This window comes from Lithobates pipiens, unplaced genomic scaffold (assembly GCF_037356315.1).
Source record: "Lithobates pipiens isolate NorthernLeopardFrog02 unplaced genomic scaffold, aLitPip1_a1.2 Scaffold_27, whole genome shotgun sequence".
In the NCBI taxonomy this organism is placed as follows: domain Eukaryota; kingdom Metazoa; phylum Chordata; class Amphibia; order Anura; family Ranidae; genus Lithobates; species Lithobates pipiens.
The window spans coordinates 166,581,097-166,604,637 of record NW_027507788.1 but is presented as its reverse complement, the minus strand read 5'-3'; the positions used below and the strand labels follow the sequence as shown (position 1 = coordinate 166,604,637).

The 23,541-nt window shown below is 42.6% G+C and overlaps 1 protein-coding gene across 2 annotated transcripts in view; it reads right to left on the bottom strand.

Moving 5' to 3' along the window:
- The window catches only part of FLI1 (Fli-1 proto-oncogene, ETS transcription factor), a 144,911-nt gene that overhangs the window by 10,373 nt on the left and 110,997 nt on the right, over positions 1-23,541 (bottom strand). For both annotated transcript variants that reach the window (XM_077457850.1, XM_077457851.1), the window contains exons 6-7: positions 6,352-6,417; positions 876-938 (exon numbers count right to left, since the gene is read on the bottom strand). In XM_077457850.1, coding sequence (XP_077313976.1) covers positions 876-938; positions 6,352-6,417 — 129 coding nt within the window. The remainder of the gene's footprint in view (positions 1-875; positions 939-6,351; positions 6,418-23,541) is intronic.

Here is a 23,541-nt window from a genome sequence, read left to right as displayed (position 1 = left end):
CTAACCATACTACCTCGTTCATAGTTTTCTCCCAATCTTCCGGGGTTGGAGGGGTCGGTAATTGCCATTTTTGTGCAAATAATTTTCTTGCCTGATACAGGCTTCTTATTACCGCTATCAATGTGCATGCTGGTCCCGCCTCTTCTCTAACGTAGCCCAATAACAATAGGTTATATAGTTAGACTGGTTGAAAAAAAGACACAAGTCCATCTAGTTCAACCAATAAAAAGGCAAACAAAATTAAATAAGTGGCTGTATGTGGTGTCTATGGGTCCTAGAGCTGTCCTAACTGTACTGCCCCTGTACAACCATAAACAAAAAGCTTTATTGTCCAACCTGTGGTAGAGCATGTAACCTAACTAGCTGTGTGGAGAACCTCCAAGAGTCCCACTTTTGAAGCAGCTGTGTTTTCTTGCCAATGCTTTAAAAAAACAGCATATTTTAGAAGCACAGCGCTGTGCCATACAAATGGGCCTTATGCCCCAAAGCAAGTGGATCCCTTTTCAATTAATGAAACAAAAATGTAAAAAAAAAAAGGGGAGAAGAAGACGATATAGTCATGTGACACTTTTTTATCTACATGGTCATGTGACTGTGCTCACTTCTAATTGTGGGGCTATCTCTGCAGTGTTATTCGCTTAGACCTCTGCAGGTCACAGTGGACTCCAAACCACAGTCTGCATTTTATAAATGGGTTGTAGATTGCAGGTGCAGTGTGGAGTAACACTTTGGTGTCCAGTGGATTTTTAGTAACCACTCCATACTATAAGCAGACCCCTTGACTGATGTGCAAATAAATACTAAGACATCAGTCTCTGATGCATTCTTCCACCTCTGCATTATACAGTCTCATATCATGTTGCGGAGAGTAGTACCTGGCTGTGGGCGTTGCTGTTCTGCTTTTGTATTCACATTTTGTGTTCCCCCAACTGGAGGACCTGTAAATGTAACACATCATTACATTACACAAGGTATAAACTGCAATCTAACATACTTCATTATGCCAGCTGTAATTACAGGAGTAAAAGAGTCATACTTGTCAGCCAAAAGTGTATGGACACTTGACCATCTCGCCTATAACATCTTGGTGAATATCCCATGCCTAAGCCATGCCCATTAATATGCAGCTGCCCCCCACTATGTGACTATATAGCATCCTCCACTCTTCCAGGATGGTTTTCCACAAGATTTTGGGGTATGACTGTTGGAATGTGTGCCCATTTAGCCATAAGAACATTTGGAGGGTCATGCTGATGTTGGACAAGGCTTGAATTGCAATAGCTATTCCATTTGATCCAAAGGTGTATGATCCATTCTACTGCCAATGTTTGGTAATGGATATTGGAAGGCAATGTATTTCATTTGATGAACCTCAGTGTGGCTAAGACACCTGAACTCAATTATTTGGAGTAGCGTCCAAATACTTTGGCTGTATAGTGTATTATTTATGTGGTTATTGCTCTTGTATGGTCTCCCTGTGAAGTAAGTAGTAAACTGTACAGTGGCTTAGTGTTTACTGCTTCTGTTCTGTAGGACTAGGGTCTTCAGTTCAAATCCCCACCAGGACACTATCTACTTGGAGTTTGCGCACCCTTCCTGTACTAGCTCGTCTTTACTCCTCCCACACTCCGAAGATATGCCGATAGGTAATGCTGGGACAAGGTCATCTAGAGCCCAGGGTGAACATGCCAAACTGTACCCACCCCTCCCCAAAATGTATGAGCATTATGTGTCAGTGAAACTTTCCCCACAAAAACACTGAGCGCTTATTTGGCATGCTTGCCCCTTAAGCATAGGTTTCTTCTACTCCCAGTACAAATCCATCCCCCCCCCCCCCCCCGCTGAAATTGTCTCTCTGAGCACAAATCTTTGTCTCCCCATTTCCCAAATCCCCCCTGCTCCTAAAAATTTTCCCTCCTAGTACACATCTTCTCTCCCCCCCCCCCCCCCCAATCTCTTCTCCTAGCACAAATCTTCCTCCCCCTCCCAACACAAATTTACTGGAATCACCACTCTTAGAACCCACTCCCCCCCAATTTCCCTGTTTAGAACAGTACTTAATGCCCCCTGCCTGCCTTTTTATGGCTATTGCTGTTTTTACTCATAATCCAGGGTTTGTGCAGCGTGCAGCCCCATAAATAGCCATAGGACACAAATGTTCAAGCTTAGGCAACCATCAGCCAGCAGAGACACCTTGGGTGATCAGATGATAGATGAGTATCTACTTGTATATCTTACTTTTTTTTTTACTAGATGTGTCAATTTTGGTCTAGAGAATAATGTGAATGTTATAGCTGCTTTTTACCAGCTAACAACAGAATATCTCTGGGCGTTGTCACTGAAAATAAGTGTATAGCTGTAAACTGCCTCATACAGCATCCCTTGCAGCAGATGGCGCGTCAACATAACTCGGATCAAAAAAAAGTGTTGACATTTTAATATGCAGAAAAATATGAGACCATAGCATCAGCAGCATTAAAGAAACGCCAACATTTAAGAGACTTTGTGATGGTTGTAGCAGCTACCCAGCTTTTCCCTTTCATGCTGAACGTTGGAGGTTGATAGCAAAATGCTGATTGGTCGCTGAGGACAACACACATAGATCTGTAGACGCAGAAGGAGTCCTGACTTAATGTCAGGCTTTAATCGTACATTCAAATAATAATGATTTCATTTGTAGAGGTCAGGAGGATTTGTTTTGGAGGCTGTGGTTTTATTTAGTGCTGATATTCTGAAATGCATTGTGTGACTGATTTTAGTGGCCAGAGAATTACGATGTCAGTTTATAGGAAAGAGCTATTGCTTGACACCCTGCTGTCCGCTACGCTCCGGTGACTGTGCTGACTGAGTAGATATCTCTTTGAAGCAGGGTGCTGTTCAGTGACCCCACATCCTCAATGCTTCTCTGGTCCATCCATGATATGATGACAACAGGACTGACAGATCCGTGCCACTGAGCAACAACCTCACTTCCTCCAGATGGCCACATGCTTAGAATAAGGATCCCTTATACCCTGAAATGTGGTCCTGATTGTATAACTGTATATATATCCATTCCTTCAAATTATTCTATCACTTAAAGCGGAGCTCCACCCTAAAGTGGAGCTTCCGCTCATTGGAACCCTCCCCCCCTCCGGCGCCACAATTGGCACCTTTCAGGGGGGAGGGTGGTGCAGGTACCTGTACAGTACAGGTATCTGCACCCACTTCCGGCATAGATATCTGCAGAATCTACGCCCCTTTCTGCAGAATCTACTCCCCTTTCCGCAGGTCCCCTGCTGTCTGCTGGGAAACACACGGATCCCAGAGGCAGCGGGGACCATCCTTATTGGGCAGCGCGACTCGCGCATGCGCAGTAGGGAACCGGGAAATGAATCTGCAAGGCTCCACTTCCTGATTCCCATAGCCAAGATGGCGGCGGCAGCACCCGAGAAACGATCGAGAGATCGGCTTCGGGTGCCGACATCGCGGGCGCGCTGGGCGAGTAAGTGTCCTTATTTTAAAAGTCAGCAGCTGCAGTATTTGTAGCTGCTGGCTTTTAAAAAAAAAATAAAACGGTGGAACTCCTGCTTTAAAAGATAGGTTCAATGTAAAACCAGTGCATTTATCCTTTGTGTCTTCCCCTGTCCTAAACGAACCTACCACCCACTACCTACAGGTGTTTTGTTTACATCCATCGCCATAGATCTCACTGTCCTATCTGCACAAAAACATTAGTGCCTTATAAATTTCTATGTGGCTGGGTCCCAACACCAGAGAGGCAGAACCATGGTCATCTCAACCAACTAATTCCCTGCAATTGACCAATGTAAACCAATTTATTGGGGGTGGGATGGTATGTAGGATGCTTTGAGTAACACCAAGAGGTTGATTTACTAAAACCGAAGAGATCAAAATCTGGTGCAGCTCTGCATGGTAGCCAGTCAGCTTTTAACTTGTTCAATTAAGCTTTGCCAAAAAGAAAAAACCTTGAAGCCGATTGGTTCTCTATGTAGTACTGCACCAGATCTTGCACTCTTCAGTTTTGGTAAATAAACCTCCATATCTATCAAGTGTTGTTATTTAATGTAGTGTTGTACATGTTTTTAATTTTTTTGTGATCTTTGTGTACTTTGATTCTGTCTCAGGATGTAAAAGGAAATCTCCCAAATTCAAAGTAAATTCCCTCTTAGGCCCCTTTCACACGGTGCAGATCCGTTTTCACTGACTCCGCTAGCTCAGTGGGGATCGCTCCAGTAATCCCCCACTGAGCAGGCGGATGACCGGTCCCCCTCCGCTCACTGTGGTGAGATAGACCTGTCAGCCTCGCTTGTCTATGGGGAGATCGGCTAAAAACGTACTGCATGTCCGTTTTCATCTGATCCGCTGGACAGATGGTGAATGTATAGCCATCCCTCTGTTTTCAGCAGATCTTGTCAGATTGGATGGCAGGCGGGTGTTGGCGGACACATATCTGCTGACATCCACTTGCTCATGGGTCATTGGGTAGCCCGATCCAATCCGCCTGAAAAACAGACAGGCAGCCCGATCGTTTGAAAGGGGCCTTGGACAGTTAACCCCACTGGAAGTTTTTCCCCTCACCTCCTGCTCTGGTGACATCTGTAAAATTAAGGATTCACCATCATTTTCTGTATTGGTGAAAACTGTCATCAGGACAAATAAGAACATAGACAGCAAGAAAAATGTGACAGATGGTCTAACCCCTTCATGCTTCATCCAAAGCTTAAAAAAAAAAAAAAAAAAGATTGAAAGTGGTATTAAACCCAAAAAAACAAAATGTAATGTATTGCAGTTTACCAATTATTAGATGTGGTTGCTGCATTCGTTTTCTTTTTTCTTTTCTTTTTTTAGGCTTTTTTCCCCTTTTATTTGACCTGATAATCCTGTCAGTAACATACTTTCTGTCTTTGGGTGCATTCTGGATGGAGTAATATGGAGTAGTAAAGCAGACACCTTTTGGCCAGCAGCATTGTCAGTCTGGCAGAGGGTGGTGTTATGCCGCGTACACACATACACATCAGATGTTCCGACAACAAAACCGTGCATTTTTGTTCAAAAGATGTTGGCTCGAATGCGGTGAAGTACGACAAGCCGAGAAAAAGGAAGTTCAACAGCCAGTGCGGCTCCTTCTGCTTGATTCAGAGCATGCGTGAAGTTTTGTGCGACAGACTTGTCGGAAAATTGTTGGCGGAAAATTTGAGAACCTGCTATCAAACATTTGTTGGCGGAAATTCCAACAGCAAATGTTCGATGGAGTATACACACAGTCAGACTTTACAACAACAAACTCGTATCGAACATTTCCGTCGGAAAATCTGACCGTGTGTACGAGGCATTAGACAAATTTGGATGAATGTGATAAACTGAAGCTGAACAACAACTAATACTTTATAAGCAGTTACAGCAGACAGTGTTTTTTTTTTTTTTTTTTTCATTTTGGGGCTAAAGTTTTTAAATAAAAATTGATCATTGTAAGCAACCCCTGTCACTAGTAATTGGTTTGTTTTAACCTTCTAACTGCTACTTTGTCTCGGCAGCTTGGCCTGTTAAAGTAGGTTGAAAAATAATAGACTAAAGCTGGATACACACTATATACAATTCCTGTAGATTTTTTCCTTCGGATTCAAAACCATATAATATGAGGTCAAACAATATGCAGGCCCTTGCACTACACGGTTTTTGGTAAATCTAATGGATATCAGACAACAAAAGTTCCATAGTGTGTATGGGGTCTTTCTGGCTGGATCACCAGGTGAAAATAAAGGGAAAAAAGACTAAAAGAAAAACAAATGCAGACACCACACCTGAGAATTATTGCAACATAATACATTTTTCATTTTTGGGTTTAATACCAAACTAAAGTCCATCACAGACATAAAAACTAAAAAGCACCTTAATTTACCTTCCCAATTGACTCTGATGTATTTCCCCTAAAATGGCAAAATTTGGCCGAACTACCAATATTTGCTGAAATTTTGGGCAGTGAAAACTAATTTCTTAATTTCGCTCTTACTTTTAAAAAGAGACATGAGCAGCAATGTAAAAAAAAAAAGCTTTATTTTTTATTTTTTTTTAAATTCAAATATAATCTGTCAGATTTTATTGCTGTCCTTGTTTTAACTGAGAAAATTGCCCTTCACTTCTTGTGCAGATGACACGTTTCAGGACAGGAAATAGGATGAAACTCCCTTATGGGGCCACAGGAAACAGTTAAAAAAAGGGTGCTGACACTTCTTTACTCTATCGAACATTACAAAAAAAATTGCCTGCAGTTGGGCGTCATTAACATAATAATCTGATATATGAAGGATAAGCAGATGACTTTCTTCAAAAATGAAAGAGGTGACTTACTTTTTGTAACAGACGAGTTCACATTATTTCCCCATCCTGATCTCCGGACAGACTCATACATGGGTTCTGTTGAAGACAAATATATTGTGTTTATGTTTGATAGTGAACTTTATTTTTTTAACCCTAGTAAGGAGGAACAGAATTGTAAAGCAGACAAGTAAATTCAGTACATATTCAAAAATAAAGTAGTTTGTTTTGGATGGAGTGGAGAGGAATTAGAACTCCTGTCAGTTTTTATTGGCATCTGTGCCCCTGTTGGGGAGATTCATCCTCTATTTGTCCTGTTTGCTTTTATCAGTTAAAGTAAAAGAAGATTCAGAATTTTGGGTTGTCTTGGGAAGTTTAGAATGGAAATCTTCCAATGTGGACAATAGTTCTGGTGAAACGGGGGGTGGATATTGGGGGTTCCCATAACTTGCAGGGATTTCTGTTCACTTCATGTTTTGGCTATGGGGAAGAGAGTGAATGGAAACCCCCCTGAGGGGACACAGATCTGATGGGTTATAACCCTCCCTTACTCTATCCAGAAAAAGAAAAGTTTTGCCTATAGTCCTATTTTAAAACAGAAAACATGGGTAGTTATTGTAGCAATTTGACAGACCCACATTTAAAGGGTCTGAAGGATTAGTCCTGCTAAAATGTGTGCAGCAATTGATGTTTGTTATGAAATGTATTATACTTTATGCCCTAATTAGCCTTTCTAACCAGATTTTCTCCAGAGGTCGCTAGGAGCTCCTTGATAAATTATCAATTTCTACCTCCCAGATATAAAAGTAGTGATGCCAATAATAGTTCTAGGAGCATTCTTTCCACTAGGCACCGATGTAAGAAGAAATCTTCCAACTGACCACCATGCTAATGTACTGGGAGCTATAGATATACCAATTATTGGTAGGGGTTCCCTAAGTCAATATTATTTCAAGAGTTTCTCCAAGTTTAAGTCTGACCCAAAATATTACATTTTTCAAATTTGTTACCAAAATGTTCCTTTTTTCTCCTGGAATTTAGTGGGTTAATGGAGTCGGCGATTGCTAGAATATGCTAGAGATGCAATGCCAGAGGCTCAGACACCACCCACGTAAATAGAGATTGTTTTAAGAAAAGAAAGTTTTCAGCCTGACACAACAAGGGCTGACAGCCAAAGCTAGAGCTCAGCGTCTGCAAAGCATAGAGAAAAGTGCTGCTGCACAGGAAAAATGCCGAATTTTTTGGTCACCCCGGAAACAACACATTTTCCACAGTTCTCCCTTGGCTCCCTCAGAATCCAGAACTACATCAGATTAGACTCCCAATACACACAGCTCTGAAGACTGGCCCTGACTTGGCTGAAAAGCTTCCTATTATTACATGCACTCCTGTGCGATGCAAACATGATTGTATGTATTGTTCATCGATTATGAGCTAACAGATGCCAGGTGGGCTTTGTGTGTGAAAACAAACCATAACCCCCCCCAGCACACCCCCCTCCCCTGTGGGTGGTACTCACGCGGTTCGAGCTCCAGTGTTCGCAGTGATGCAGAGCGAGATCGCTCCCTCTGATGAGGATGGCCATCTCTGTATCTCCAGGATCTCCCCCCAGTATCAGCCAATACGGTCCCGTCTCCTCTCGGTCAATCAGGTCTCAGGACACGCTTCGTGATTGGCCGGGAGGAGAAGCAGGAAGACAATAGCGAATATTAATTTGCTATTGTCACACAACTGGATGGGCTCAGGGCACAGTGCTTTGCCCCCTGAGCCCACCCTTTTTTGAAGCCGATTTAGAGCCTCGGGCTTCCAAAAAAAAGGAGAAACCTCCTAGAAATTCATGCATCCGGTGCCCTGCATGTAGATTAGAGGCCGGACGCATGGATTAGGGAGGGGGGCGCCCCTGCACCAAACGTTGGCCCGAGGGCCAGATGTGGCCCTTTGCTTCCCTTTATGCGGCACTTGGGGCACTATTCCTCTCAATCATATAATGCATTATTTCCTCTTCCTGGCACCATTCTCTCCATCAACACCAATAGGGGGACTTAATTCCTCTCATTGACGACAACAGTGGGGCACTATTCCTCCTACTGACACCAATGATGAGCCATACTTCCTTCCTCTGATATAAACATTGGAAAGCTATTCCTCCCACTGACATCAAAGATGGAGCAATATACCTCCCACTAATTCCAACAAGGGGAGCACTATTCCTGCCACTGACACCAATGATGGGGCACTATTCCTTCTAATGACACGAATCTTGGGGTTCTATTCCTCCCACAAATACCAACAATGGGGCACCTCCTCCTACTGACCACAGTCGCTATGTATTTTTTTTACTTCTACTTACAAACCAAGACTGATGAATTTTCTACTCACATTGACCATAGTGGGCCATTTCCCCTCCTAAAGTCTGAACAATAGCAAATTGGCCCTTTGTTTAAAAAATTGAAGGCCCCTGGGATATATATCCACAGTTTTTTTTTTTTTTTGATATTTTTTTTTGTTTTTGTTTTTTAGCTGTTATTTTTTTTCATGTACTGTAAAACTGCAAATAAAACGCTAATGCGCCTAAAATCTTCTAAAGGCTACTAAAACGCTACTACAAGCCAGCCCAAAAAAAGCCCAACATCCGCATTTTTCACCCAGTTTTATTTCTAGCAATTTTTTGAGCTTATAAAAAATACTAGTGTGCATGGAGCTTAGGCTTAATGTACACTGGCAGCTCCTAAACTTGAGTTTAGGAGTTTTTGGCGTTTTTTTTTATTATTATTTTTTTTTTTGCCAAAGCTCCTAAACTCAACAAAAGCCTATGGTCACTATACACACAGGCTTTTAGCAGAGTTTGGGAGCTACCATGTTTTAGGTGAGCTTCAACTTTCCTCTCCTGAACATGGAAGAATCATGTTCAGGACAGGAACGCTTGGACCGCTGACCTCAGGAAAGCGCAAAACGTGGCAAAATCGTGGCCCGTTTTTGCCAAATTTTGTGTTTTCATGCAGCTGCGGTAAATTTGGCTAGTGTGCATAAATCTGGCTCCATGCACACTGGGCTTAAAAAAATGCCAGTTCCCTTTGCAGAAACACCTCCCCCCCCCCCCACACACACTCATCTAAAGCAATTTTGTACACGTGTTGAGGCGCGTTTAGGAGTGATTAGCGGGTTTTTTTCTGCCAGAAGGCTCCGATTAAAAAGGCAAACCAGAAGGTTTTTTTTTTCCTGCCTATAAACGCTAAGCTTAAAATATACCTCTAAATGTCCTAATGTGCATAGACACATATGATAACATTGAGCTGCTTCAACAGGGATAAAAAATATGGAAAACTCCTGCAGAAGCGACATTTAAGCCTAGTGTGCACTCTAAATGAGGTGAAGCTTTGCCCACTTCATGCTGGGTTTTTTTTCTTTGCAAAGTGACCTTTAACCTCTTTCACTAAGCTAACAGAAAATCCCCTTCCAAAGCAAAAAAATCCCATTCAAAGTGAACAGGCTATTTGCCTTTAGTAAATCAGCCTTGTGCACTCAATGAGGGTATTCTAAGTGGCTCCATGGCAAACACCCAGTAATATCACAAAGAGTAATGTTGCTGGTTCTATTTTTTAGCCCTGAATAAGGAGGGGCCCTAATCCCCATGTGTTTGCATTCTTTTTGTCCATACCAACAAAGTCAGGAATCAAAGTTTTCAAATGGAAGGCTGCACTTCTCACTGCACACCTACACATAAGCTTCCAGCCCAAGGAACCATCACCCTGCCTGATAATTTGAAATGCACTTTTTATTTGCTGAGAAACCATTTTATTCATTAATACCTACCCAAGTGCTGCGTGTTCAGATGAACATGTTCAGTGCAAATTTTTTAAGCTTTTTTTTTTCAGCTGTGAATACTTATTCCCGTGATCAGTCCAGTACTGAAATATTAGCATTGGTTGGAATTGGCCCATGAGCTTATTTAATCCTGGATAAGAGAACTGACTTGCATTACATCCCAGATAAATCGCCATTTACTTTCTGACTAGCAGAAAATGTTTCTGTGTTTTCTTCCACTATATGTTTCTGCTAACAATCCATCATGTTTTGGGCCAATTTGTACGTACGTCACTAGGCCACCCAAGTACCTCTGCTGGGCACGCTCCTTACTGCTGGCAAGCAACTGATCCCTCTAGAGCCACCGTTCTGCTAACGTTAGAATATATTTTAGTAAGGGGGAGATGAATAGACCCTCTGTACTTTACAACCGGCTCTCACAGAACAGTTTCCATATGTTAGAGCAAGCAATTGTATAATAAATAAAGGGAAAATACCTACTCACTCCTCAGCCTTGGGTTACTCTAATTTGTAAGTATTGCTGCACTAGAAGAAAAGGTATACAGGCAAATTAACTCTTATGGAACTAGGTCATTATACTTGTATGTATAAGGTATACAGTACGTTGTGTTTATGTTCAAATGTAAAGATACGTGCGCACATGCTTACCATGTATCACTTTCTTTTGTGTTATTTCTTAATGAGGATAGGTCTGTGCAGTGATGTGTTTTTACATATATGGCAATTGTGGCTTGGTATTTGCCTCATGCATTTTAGACAATATTGATATTGAAAATTTAAAGAGGTAGGTTTTAATTGCTATATGTGGTGGGTGGCTGTGTAAGCCTTTTTGACTAACATTTTATTTCCAAGTTCATATGTGAAGACATCAATCTCTACCATTTGGAATGTTTAATTGATGGTGTATCTCTGGATCCCATCAGCATTCTGATTTAGAAATTCTAAAGGATCATGTTTAGAGTATCATACCCTTTTTGAAACAGACTGTCAGGACTTTGAGCACAAAAGTCACATTGTGATGCACTGTAATTTACAAAAAACAACTTTTGGCCAACATAAAAACTAAAAACAAAAAATATAATAACTAAAGACCAACAACATAAAGCTGTTTTTAGAATCTGCGCTGTGCTAAAAGACAACCACATGCCATTGTTTTACTGAAGCTAGTAAGTAAAAATGATAGTTTGCTGTGGACAACATCACCAGCATGGAAGAACTGACAACATTTGCTTGGGATTTCAGTGCGGCAGAGTTGTCAGCTCAAACAGGAAGCCAAGATCACTGGATTTATGGCAGATCCATGCATTCAGGTACATTTCTGCACTTGCAGCATTTGGAAAGAGACAAATCGGGTAAAAATGTTGTATGCATAGCTGTCTCACATACAAGAACCTACTTTACTGCCTCCCAATAACAACATTTAGCTGGTTTGACTGTAATCAATAGTAACAATCCTAATCAGGGCATACTATTATTAATCTCCTCTTCATGCCCTCTTTTGCTCCCAGAGAGAGTCTGGGAGCCACAAATGCCCAATGCCCTACCCTTCTATGGATACAAAGAATTTAGATAAAAGAGATAAAACGTCTTATGCACTACAAAGAGTGCAATTTGTACACCCCACTCTGGTATTAGAAACAGTTTGAATAAATGACAGGGTTTTGATTTTTTTTCTTTTTGATATACACAGGGCATACAATATATTCACCGGATGCCTTTAAAACTTTTCAGATGCTACAGAAGTTTCATCTCCCAAATCAAGTATTATCAATATCTACAATTAAGACATATCCAGACAGACATTCTGTAATACGACACAGAGGTTGTATCCATCCTCAACCTCTCTAATTTCCCTGCTGGCGGCGACCTCTGTAAAATGTGATATACACTTTAACAAAGCTGGATCTCGCCATATAAGTCTGCTAAAATACTCCTGACATTAACAGGCTCAGGACCAAGGCTTAAGAACCAGCTATGTCAGAGCTACAAAATGTGTGATTCTTCTTGATGTTTTTCGATTTAAACTAAAGATATGACGGAGCCCGAGCTGAATGCTGGGAGAAGGTTTGCGGGTAAGGAGAGAGACTTAAATACTTAAGAATTTAAAATAGAAAAAACATCTCTTGTGCTTTAGAAAAAGTCTTTCCAAGTTTTTTTTTTTGTTCTAGAGCAGGAAAGAAAACCAAGTGGCCTTTTTTGCGTTTTTGTAAGTTTAATAAAATAGTGGCCCTTTCATTGGAAGAAAGGGATAGATAATCGTTACTTAGAACGTGTCCCAGACAGCCTGTCAGGTTTAATTCCACATGCTGGAGTCCGACTCTGGGACAGGCAGAGTTGGGAGGCTCCCTTGTGAGTTCAGTTTCCTGCCTCCCCCCCAACTTTAACACAACCGGTCTTTGTTTCCAACTTCCCGTGAAAAAACACAGTGGCCAGCCGCTGAGGTGGGTCAGAGAGAGAAATCAGACAAAACATTAGCAGCGGAATTTCAAAGGAAAACAATAAAAAAAAAATAAAAAAAAAAGAGAATGAAAGAATGCAAAAAGAGAGACTAAATATAGAGATGTGAACTGTATTGGTTTATGTAGTTTAAGTCATCGGCTGGACAGGTAGGCAACAGACAAAAAAATTGAAAGAGAAGTCTGTTGGGGATAGGGTACTTTTCAACGTTCATTCTTGCCTAATAAAGGCTTGGTATTATTTACCATTACTGACCTGTACATGGCTGCCACCGCTGTAAAACATCAATGTATATGTTATTTTATTAGGAATACTCTGATTCCCATCACAGGTACGTTGAAAATGTCACGTGTTTTTTTTTTTTTTAAATGTGTCATAATTGTAGGGCAATATAACCCATAGAAAGCAGAAGGAAAAACCAACCACCATTGAACAATAAATTACGCAATCGAGAATTTAAAGTTCATTAAAAGATCCATCCACACATGAGCACGACTGTGATAAGTTTGATGATGGCTGGGTCCACTGTAGCATTGGTACTTAAAGTAGATGTTACCCTCCCAGCTGAGTGGCATTTAGTTTTTTTGAGCACTGTGTAGCATTTGTATGTAAAAGCATTGAAGTTACCCTTACAACCAACTTCAGATTAGTACCTGCTATTGTTGTTCACCATAGCTAAGCTGTGAAAAATTTACAGGAGGAAAATTGTCACATTTGAGCTATAGTAAGATAACAAACAAGCAAATACTTTTTTTTAAATGGGCATTTCACTGGGTGGCAAAATTAGACTCAGGCACACCTATTTCAGACATGTAATACAATAGAATTCACTGGCAAAGATAATTATTTTTCAGTTGGTTAGCAGCAAAATTGAAGCCAGGAGTACAAAAAAACCTGACGGTTAAACACCATTAAAGCCAACACCAGCCAGAACATGAAGCAACTAAAAGAAGCAGGACAAGACCTAAAAATGTGTGAAGGTAGCTGACCCATAGAATTGCAAAGAGTTGAGCGCAACTGAACAGATAACATCATCATCATCACTGTGTATTCATAAATATATATACAAAATGCTTGTTTTTTGTTGCATGTCAGGGCTGCTGATCTTTTGCAGCAGCATCATGACTGACGATCAGTATGCCAATTCATTCCAAAGGGGTTCAGTAAGGTCGAGATCAGGGCTATGTGCAGGATATTTGTGTTCATCCACACCAACCTGGTCAACAATGTCTTTATGGAGCTAGCTTTGTACACAGAGCCATAGTCATGCTGGAACAGAAAAGGATCTTCCCCAAACTGTTTACACAACGTTGGAAAAGCACAGTTGTCTAAAATGTCTGTGTATGATATAGCATTAACAGGACCTTTTTTTATTTTTTTAACATGAGTTCTTTTTATTGAAAAAAATGTGGTACATACAAAAATAAAGGGTCATCGAATTGGTAACATATGTGTGTCTCTGTTTAACTCTTATACATAATCACAAAATGTCATTCACAGAAATAAGTACATCAGTGCATAGTATTCGAATTTGTACCAGAGCCATACAAACACCTCCATGGGCCCACCCACCCTATCCCGCCAACTCCCAACATTTCTCCATAGACTCAACCAGAGTATATGACAATGCCCATCTAAAATCATTTATTTATCAACCATTATGTGCATGTTGCAGAGTTCTTGAGCCATCTGTCCCAAACCTTCTCATATTTGGAGGGGCATCCTCTATGGGGTATATATAAGTTCCTTGTACGGCAGTACATTATCAATTTCCCCGATCCATTGTGAGACGGTTGGGGGATCAGGTCTCATCCAGACTCTGGCAATAACTTTCCGCACAGAAAATAGCGTTTCATGCAAGAATACTTTAGTACATTTATTAGAGTCAGGATCCGGGAAGATTCCCAAAAGACACGGTTTCGGCTGAAGTGTTATGGGGGAGCCCATCGTATTGTGTAGGAATCTCACCACCTGCGACCAGAACATTTGAATTTTAGGGCATTCCCACATGAGATGAAAGAAGGTACCAGTTACTTGTGTACACATACAGCAAGTGCTAGAATAGGTGTTATATTTTGAAATTGTAAGCGGTGTGAGATACGCTCTATGCGTTATAAAAACTTGGGTCAATCGGTCAGAGAGTTTGGCCGATGCTAGTTTACAGGTGTCTAATGCATCGCTCCATTCATCATCTGTAATAGGCCCTCTCTCCCTCTCCCATCTATTCTTTAGTGCGTAGGCTGCCACAGTCATGGAAGGAAGCGACAGCATAACATAAAACTGTGAGATGAGTTTTTGGGGATCTGGGTTTTTGATTGCTGCCATCAGAGGATTGTGGGCTAGGGAGAGATCGTCTAGGGGGAATTGAGCACGATACGCGTGACAGCTGTATGTATCTATAATAATAGTGATTTGGGAGCCCATACTCTGAATGTAAGTCATGAAAAGATTTTAGTTTACCAACAGAGATTATGTGGGACAGATAAAAGATGCCCCTTCTACTCCACATTCCATTACCCATGATCCGTTGAAACTCTGGGAGAGTCCCATTGTTCCAAATGGGGGTATATTCATGCAAGGGTGGTAGGCATAGTTTCGCAGAAGCTATGTTCCATACCCTCCTGCACTGGTACACAAGGGATATATTGGCCACCTTCTTGCCCTCATTCTCCGTTCCCCCAGCAATCGCCACCATAGGATCTAAAGTTAGTCTGGTCCATGTCGGACATAAACAATTTAGAAACCTGTCTTTGTCTGTTTTGTCTATGTGAAAAATGTGTGATAGCTGAGCTGCTAGGTAATACAAATTGAAATCAGGCAGTGCCAGTCCCACCAGGTCAGTGGGTTGTTTAAGTTTCTGCCAAGGAAGTTTGTGCCTAGTATTGCCCCATACAAATGGTTTTAGGAGGGTTTCTATCACCTTAAAGTGTTTGAGGACCAAGTAGACAGGGGAGTGCCAAATCATGTACAAGATTTTCGGTAGCAGGACCATTTTGATCAAGTTTGTGCGACCCGTCACCCCCAGTGGAAGGCGCGCCCATATCTGCGTCTTCTGCTTGACCATGTCAATTAGAGGAGTAATGTTAAGTGGGATATAGTCTGATGGGGTTCTAGTCGTCCTGTCAGAGATATTTAATAGTATCCACCCTCTGTAAAGGGAGCAAGGCCCTGTCTCTGGGAGGCGGAAAACTATCCAGGGGAAGAATTTGGAACTTGTCCAAATTAATTTTTAGACCAGAAAATGTGCCCAATTCTTCTATCAGAGCTAGAGCTAGGGGGAGTGACTGGTCTGAGTCATTTAGATAAAGTAGAGTATCGTCTGTATATGTGCTGATCTTCTCCATGATCCCTCCCCTGCACAGACCCACTATTCCCTTATGCACACGAATCGCCATGGCTAATGGCTTCGCTGCCAGAGTGTAAAACAGAGGCGACAAGGGACACCCCTGCCTAGTACCTCTAGAAAGGGAGAATTGTTCTAAAGGCCAGCCATTCGCCAGGACTCTGGCAACTGGGTTCTGGTAGAGTAATTGGATCCACCTAATAAATTTGGGCCCCAGTCCGAACTTAGCCAGGCAGGTCCATAAGTACTGCCACTCAACTGAGTCAAATGCCTTGGCGGTGTCCAAGGCAACTATTATCCTAGAACCAGCGTTATCATGGGGGGTCTGGAGGTTAATAAATATTCTCTGAAGATTAAACGACGTGTTTCTGCCTGGCATAAATCCTGCTTGATCTCCATGGATCAACAAAAGGATCACTTTATTGAGGCGGATGGCAAGAATCTTTGCAAGTATCTTGACATCCACCTGCAACAGAGAAATGGGACGGTAAGACTCCGGGAGGTGCAGATCCTTCCCAGGCTTGGGAATAAGCACTATGGTAGCTTCCCTCATGGTTGCCGGAAGTTCAGAAGTTTCAAAAATAGTTATATAGTATCAGAAGCCTAGGGGCCAGCAGCTCTAGGTAAGTAGAGTAGAATTCTACCGGTAGGCCATCTGAACCTGGGGCTTTGGATGACGTGAATGCAGCAATAGCAGACACAATTTTGTCCCTTGTTAGGGGTGCTTCTAGTTCTAGGGTCTGTTCCTCAGTCAGGTGCGGAAAATGTAACCCCATCAAAAAGGATTCCATCTGGGTGAGGTCATCTGAGACAGTGGTAGTGTAAAGAGAGGTAAAAAAGTCAGGAAACATCCTTGTGACCTGTAGGGGATCAGTCTCAAGCACACCGTGTGGCGAACGGAGGGAGATCATTACTGGGGGTCTCTCCTCACTATGAACTAGGTAAGCTAATAGCTTCCCCGCTCGTTCACCATGCTCAAATGACCTCTGCCTAAGGAAGAATAGCTTCTGTTTGGATTTTTCATAAATCAATTGATCCAGTGCTCTGGAGCATAATTTAAGGCTACCTGCCTTTTCTGTCGTGGGATCGTTTATAAAGTCTCTCTCCACTGCCTGTAAAGTATGTGTCGCCTCTTCTATGTTTGCCGTGGAAGACCACTTCACCTTGTTAATTTGAGTCTGTAAAGTCATTCTAGCATGCAGTTTAAACGGTTCCCAGACTATTTGTGGTCGCGCTGAACTTCTCATTAGTCTCAAAAAATGCCCCCAACCCGATTCCGGGTCATTATCCTCCGGTAGGAGAGTCAACCAAAAGGGATTCAGGAACCACGTTGTCGGGGGGGTGTGTGCAGTAATAAGAGTGTAGCCCAGTATGGACAATAGTCAGACAACAATCTGGGCGAAAAGCCCATTTCTGTTAGCCTAGGTAAAGCCCCATACACGCTATCAGATTGTCTGCTGATTTTTTCCATCAGATTTACCAAAACCATATAATATGAGGTCAAACCTTAGGGGTTTCAATGTGTATGCAATCAGGCAGGCCCTTGTACTACATGGTTTTGGTAAACCTGAAGGAAAAAATCAGCAGACAATCTGATAGTGTGTATGGGGCTTAAGAGTGATTTGGAGAAAAGTATGAGGTCTATCCGGGACATAGACTGGTGGGTGGCGGAGAAGCAGGTGAATGCCCGTTGTGTTGGGTGCCTAGTTCTCCACAAATCCGCCAGGTGGAAATCATGGAGAAGTCGGGCAAATCTCGTCAGTTGGGAGCATGGAGTGGTCTGCGTGGGGTCTGTCATCCTGTCTAGAGATTTGTCCAGCACATTATTAAAATCCCCCATCCACACCATCGGAACAGCGGGGTGGAGAGCCATATAGTTAAAGCCCTCCGTCAGTACACCAAACTGGAAGGGTGGAGGTACATAAATTGCCATTAAAAGGATCATGTCCCCATGCAGTTTTGCTTTTATAAATACAAATCTACCCAAAGGGTCTATGACCGAATCCTGGAGTTCAAAGTGGGTATGTTTAGCAATCAGTAGGGAGACTCCTCTGGAGTGCGTAGTGTGGACAGAGTGGTATGCCCATCCTATCCAAGGGCACCGAAGCACTCTTAGCATAGTGCCCTCAGCGTGTGTTTCCACCAAGGCCACCACATCTGCCTTCATCTTTTTAAGTTGTCCAAAGACTGCTGACCTCTTAATGGGGTCCCGCATTCCCCTCACATTCCACGTGAGGAATTTTAATGTGGCCATGGGTGTATACCATTAAATGATGAAACTCCAGAAGACAGAACAGCCGGAACCCCCCCCCCCCCCCCCCCAGCCGGAGGAGGGCCCCAACTGCACCACCAGACATGTATGGTACCAAAGAAAACAAGCACGTGCAGCATCAAAAATAACTTCTTTAACCCATGAAAACCTTCTACCCCCCCCCCTCCCCGCCCTGCACTGACCCCAACTAGTGCGGGCATTAAACCCTAACTGCCAAAAGGGCACAAACATTTTACAACTTGTGAAGGAATGACATTGTATCAACAAAATACACATAAAGGTGTCATAATATGATAGCACAGTGTTTTGCCATGAATTCCAACCCAAGTAGTGCATAGTAAGGCACTGGGCGAAACTTCGCTGTGCTATGTGACACTATAGGACTGTGCTCACTAATCAAGGTGAGCTTGCTGATAAGGTATTCCCCTCCACTAAAAGATAAAGTCCTGACTCGGACATAGGTAAAATTAGTGGCAATGATCCAACATGTGGCAAGTAGCCCAGGGTAGGGAATGACATCATTATCAACAGGTGCCTCAGCCAAACAAACTGCAAGGGAGCTGTCTCGATCTTGGAGGAGAGTTTGTGATGATGCTGGATACCCCAACACCCGTGGGGAACTCTGCCTCCCCCATTGCGGGCGGCTATCTGAGTCAGTGAGCAATGTCCATATGCAGTCAGATGCCCTGTCACCGTGTAACTGATCGCAGGCTGTAACAACAGTAGGCATAGCTTGAGGGAGCTATGTGACAACTCTGTGGGTATAAGGGGATGAGGATCCCATTCAAGCAATACAGGTGTAGCCAGAGATAGTGAATGGGGAGAAGAGGGGGCAAGTCCAGTGCACAGAAGGTAGAGGTGGATGCATCTGTACATATATACTCATCTGTTGGCATCTCAATGTTCCAGCCATGTCAAGGCCGTCTCAGGATCCTCAAAAAAGTGGGCCCGGTCGCTGCCTTCCACACGCAGGCGGGCAGGAAACAGCATGGCGTACTTTATATTTTTGATCCACAGGCGCCTTTTCACTTCCATAACATTTTTGCGGTTTTTTTTCTGGACTTCAGAAGAAAAGTCAGGGAAGATTGCTACGGTTTTCAAATGGGATGTTCCCTTTTTCCCTGCTAAGGCGTAGGATAGTGTCCCTGTCCCTGAAGTTTAGGAATTTGGCAATAAAGGTGCAGGGAGGCGCCCCCGGTGGCGGCGGCTTACCCGACAGTCTGTGTGCTCGCTCCACCACAAACATAGGGGAGAATGAATCCCCACCATAGGTATCCGAGAGGAGCGTTTCCAAAAAAGTCGGGGGGTCCCTTCCCTCCACTCCTTCTGGCAGGCCTATAAAGCGAAGGTTACACCTGCGAATCCTATTCTCAATATCATCCCGTTTCTGTAGGATTTGATTCACTTGGTGTTGCATGGCCTCCGAGGAGATCTGCAGGGGGGGGGGGACAGTTTAGCAGCCACTGCTGTGTTCCTCTTTGTTGTCGACATGTGCCCAGGGGTTGCCCGGTCTGTGAACCAGCCAGAGCGGGGACAATCTGCAGTCTGGGTCTCAGGATATGCGATCAGGATATTCAGCCAACGGAGCTCAGCTCACTTGTGTCCTATCTCATGCCGCTCCAGGCCACGCCCCATTAACAGGACCTTTTAGTGGAAACACATAAAATACATCATTTGGAACCCACTTACTTTTGGACATATAGTATAGTTCTAATCCAGCCTGTATAGTTACAGGAGGAAGTCAGAGCCCGGCCTTTATAATAACGCAATAAGGGCCTTAAAGTTTGTGGGTGTCCAAGAACTATTGGGTGGAGACAATGATGGCTTGCCATGGAGTAAGGTCCTCGGATGAGCGATCTTGCATATTTTCACTGCCATTTATCTTATCCTTGCACAATAGATGTTGTCTTCTAACATTAGCATTTTAAATGTAAGTGATTGATGTTGCCCTGTTAACATGGTGTGAGAATTGAATCGGGTAACCTACACGTGAATTTGGTGCAGCTGTGCATAGTAACCAATCATCTTCTAACTTCTAGCTTGTTCAATTAAAGGATAAATTCACCTTTTTAGAAAATGAATAAAATGCTAATTTTTTTGCGGGTAAAAAAAATGTGTATTTATTATTATGTTGTTGCAGGAGCCTGTGAAGCATTGCACCAGCGATCAGCAGATTGCTGATGCTATGCAAGTCTCCTGCAGACCTGTCATTGTATAGGCTTGCTTGTACCTCGTACAAGGAAGCCGATACATGCTCATAGGAAGAATGAATGAACTAGTAGTTCATTGAAAATTACAAGCCGACAGCCGCAAAGGCTGCCAGAACTTATAGTTTTCCATTAATAAAGCACTGTGAATGAGTGACGTGGCAGGGTGGGCGGAGTCCCACCCAGCCACATTTATTTATTTGAAATTTTGGCAGCTAGCGGGTGGAGAAGATCTCCCACTAGCTGGCACAGCTGCGGAGTGGGAGAGGTGCAGGGGCCGGTGCATTCATAACATGTTATACCCCGAATATAGGTGTAACATGTTATGAAAGGTGAACTTATCTTAAGGGTCGGTTCACACAGGGGCGACCCGTCAGGCGACTTAGCCGCCTGACAAGTCGTGTCCCGCTCTATGCAATGGAACCGTTCTAATCGGAGCGACTCAAGGTTCCTGTACGACTTTTGGGGCGACTTGCATTGACTTCTATACAGAAGTCATTTCACAAGCCGCCGCTAAAGTCGGATCCTGGTCGCCTGAGGCAGTCGCGCTGCAAGTCGTGCTGCCTCAGTGTGAACAGGCTCTTAAGCTTGGACAATAAAACCTAAAAGCTGATTGGTTACTATGCACAGCTGCACCAGGCTCGGTGTGCACTAGTTTTAGAAAATGTTTGCATAGTATAAACATGCTTTTTGTAGAATTATTTTTTTCCTGCACAATGAGTAAACATTTCAATAAAATGTAGCGAATGGAGCAGGGACCACTTTTCAGGAACACTGTGAATTGCTTAGTACAAAGTGTGCTTGTGCATTCTGACATAACCGTTCTCTCTGCTGCGTCCTCACAGCAAAATAAGATCCAGAAACCAAGTTTACAGACCATGATTAATCTTTCCAAAGCAAAGTGCATAATTGAAGGTTTCCTTGATGAAAATAAGCCTCCATCCAAACATTTAGCAAGTTAAGGTTCTTTTGATTGAGTCACTGGGCCGTGTAATCTGTTATTTAGCTAGCATATGCAGGCAAGAATGTAAGTAACCAAAAGTGGTGGTTCCACCCACTCATAAACTGACTTGCCAAACCTCAAGATATTGATAGAACAGGTACAGTGCAAACAGCAGCCTACGGAATGCTAACTCTGGGGCCGAGAGTCATTTGCAGGGTAAAAATAACACTTACCATTACCAAAAAATGACCTCACCTTTTCCTACTACTTGTACACACACAGGGCATCTGTGTTACCCAGGCCTCAGTCAGCTTGGCAGAGTGTGTGAACTAGTTAGTGCTGTAAACTCATATACAACACACAGCAGATTACAGCCAAATTCCTCAATTCTTAACCAGTGCCCCTGTTTGTGACAGGACAAAGAATTTGTCCATTGAGTTCTGCTGAGCCAACACTACTGGACGCAATCTCAAAGACAGACACAAAATCAGGAGGCAATTAGGGATAAGCGGTGTGATTTTCAGGAAAACTGAAGAGCAAAAGTGTTCGTTTTGCCATCAGTGAAATTAAGACAAAAGAAGAAATTCTTAAACCTGGGTCAAATGGCCGGCTTCTGTCGGATCATTTGCCATACACATGGGCTGAATGTCACCCAACATACTAGGCTTTATATTGCTTATTGAGCTCTTTAGGTAAAATGTGCTTGGAAATGAACAAAAACAGCAAATTCTCCTGCGCTCTGGTTTCTTGGTCTTTAAATGTGATATAAACAGTTTGGAATGGTGTAGTCACTACGTCTTGCAGCCCTCCTTTAGAACATTGGGTGTTCAAATACTAAAAAGAGAGAATACAAAGAAGGGGAAGGCGCACTGACCTAGTGCATTACCATAAAACAGCTTTATTTAAAATTGAATCAAATAGCAAAATGGCTACTCACAAACGAGTATTGATCACAGGCAAAATCAATAAAAAAAAAAAAATGTAATAATGTAAAAATATGCAGATACAAAAGATAGCTGATAATCTGCCATAAATCTAGTGTGCTCTTAACTTCATGTTTTGGCTTAGAACACAGTGTTGTGCTGTACTTGCATCCCAAGCAGTATTGTCAGCCCTGCCTGCTGGACTACAGAATTCTGCCCATCCCCTCCTCTCTCTGTCACTCTCCACATTCATACACCAATTTCCTTCCTAGCAAAACAATGTTACTGCTGCTGCTTCTTTGCAACCCGGAGCACCACAGCACATAGTATGTCTGCTGTGGAGAATAGTGTATTGCACTCTACTGTACAATGCATTAAGGTACTGTTAACAATAAATTGGCCTTTTATGAGACTGATTTTAAAACTTTGAGTTCAGTACAGAATTACAGCAGGAGGAGTACTGTACAAAAAATAAATAGCTGCATAGATCCCAGAGAAGAAGGATGGTATTCAATACTGCATTGTATCATCCACCCCTTTTAACTTGCATTACCAGCCCATGTAGAATAACACATATTACTGAAAATATACTGTATATGGAAAAAACCTTAACAAGATCCTCAGAGCTCATGGGGATTCACATGGAAGAGTCTTTAACCCCCAACTAGTTACATAAGTTAGAGAGAAACTCCAGGCAAATAGCTTATTATACAGTTGAATCACACACAGCTTGTCAAAATGTTTGTAAAGTAAAACATAAGTGATCCTCCTCTTTGTTAAATAGCAACACGTATCAGAACCTGCAATCACACAGAGTTTCTACTTTTTTGGACCACTGATTATTAACGAAGAGGGCAAATGAGCCATGTAGCTGGACTAGAGAACAGTGGTGAGGTATGAACCTGTAATAGCAAATAGTGGTGAGTCACAGAACAGAGCAATGGTGAACAGTGAAAAGCCATAGATAGGTAATAGTGAATAGTGGAGCTGTAATAGTGAACAATAATTGGCCACAGAGCTTGAATAGTGATAAACCAAAGAGCCGTAATAGTAAACGGTGATGTGCAATGGAGCTGGAATAGTGATCAGTAGTGAGTCCTGGAGCTGTAACGGTGCACAGAGGTGAGCCATGAAGCTTTAAAAGTGAACGGTGGAGAGCTATGGAGCTGTAATTGTGAGGAGAGGTGAGATGTAACAATGAAAAGTGGTGAGTCGTGGAGCTGCAATAGTGAAAAGTGAACAGTGGTGAGTCG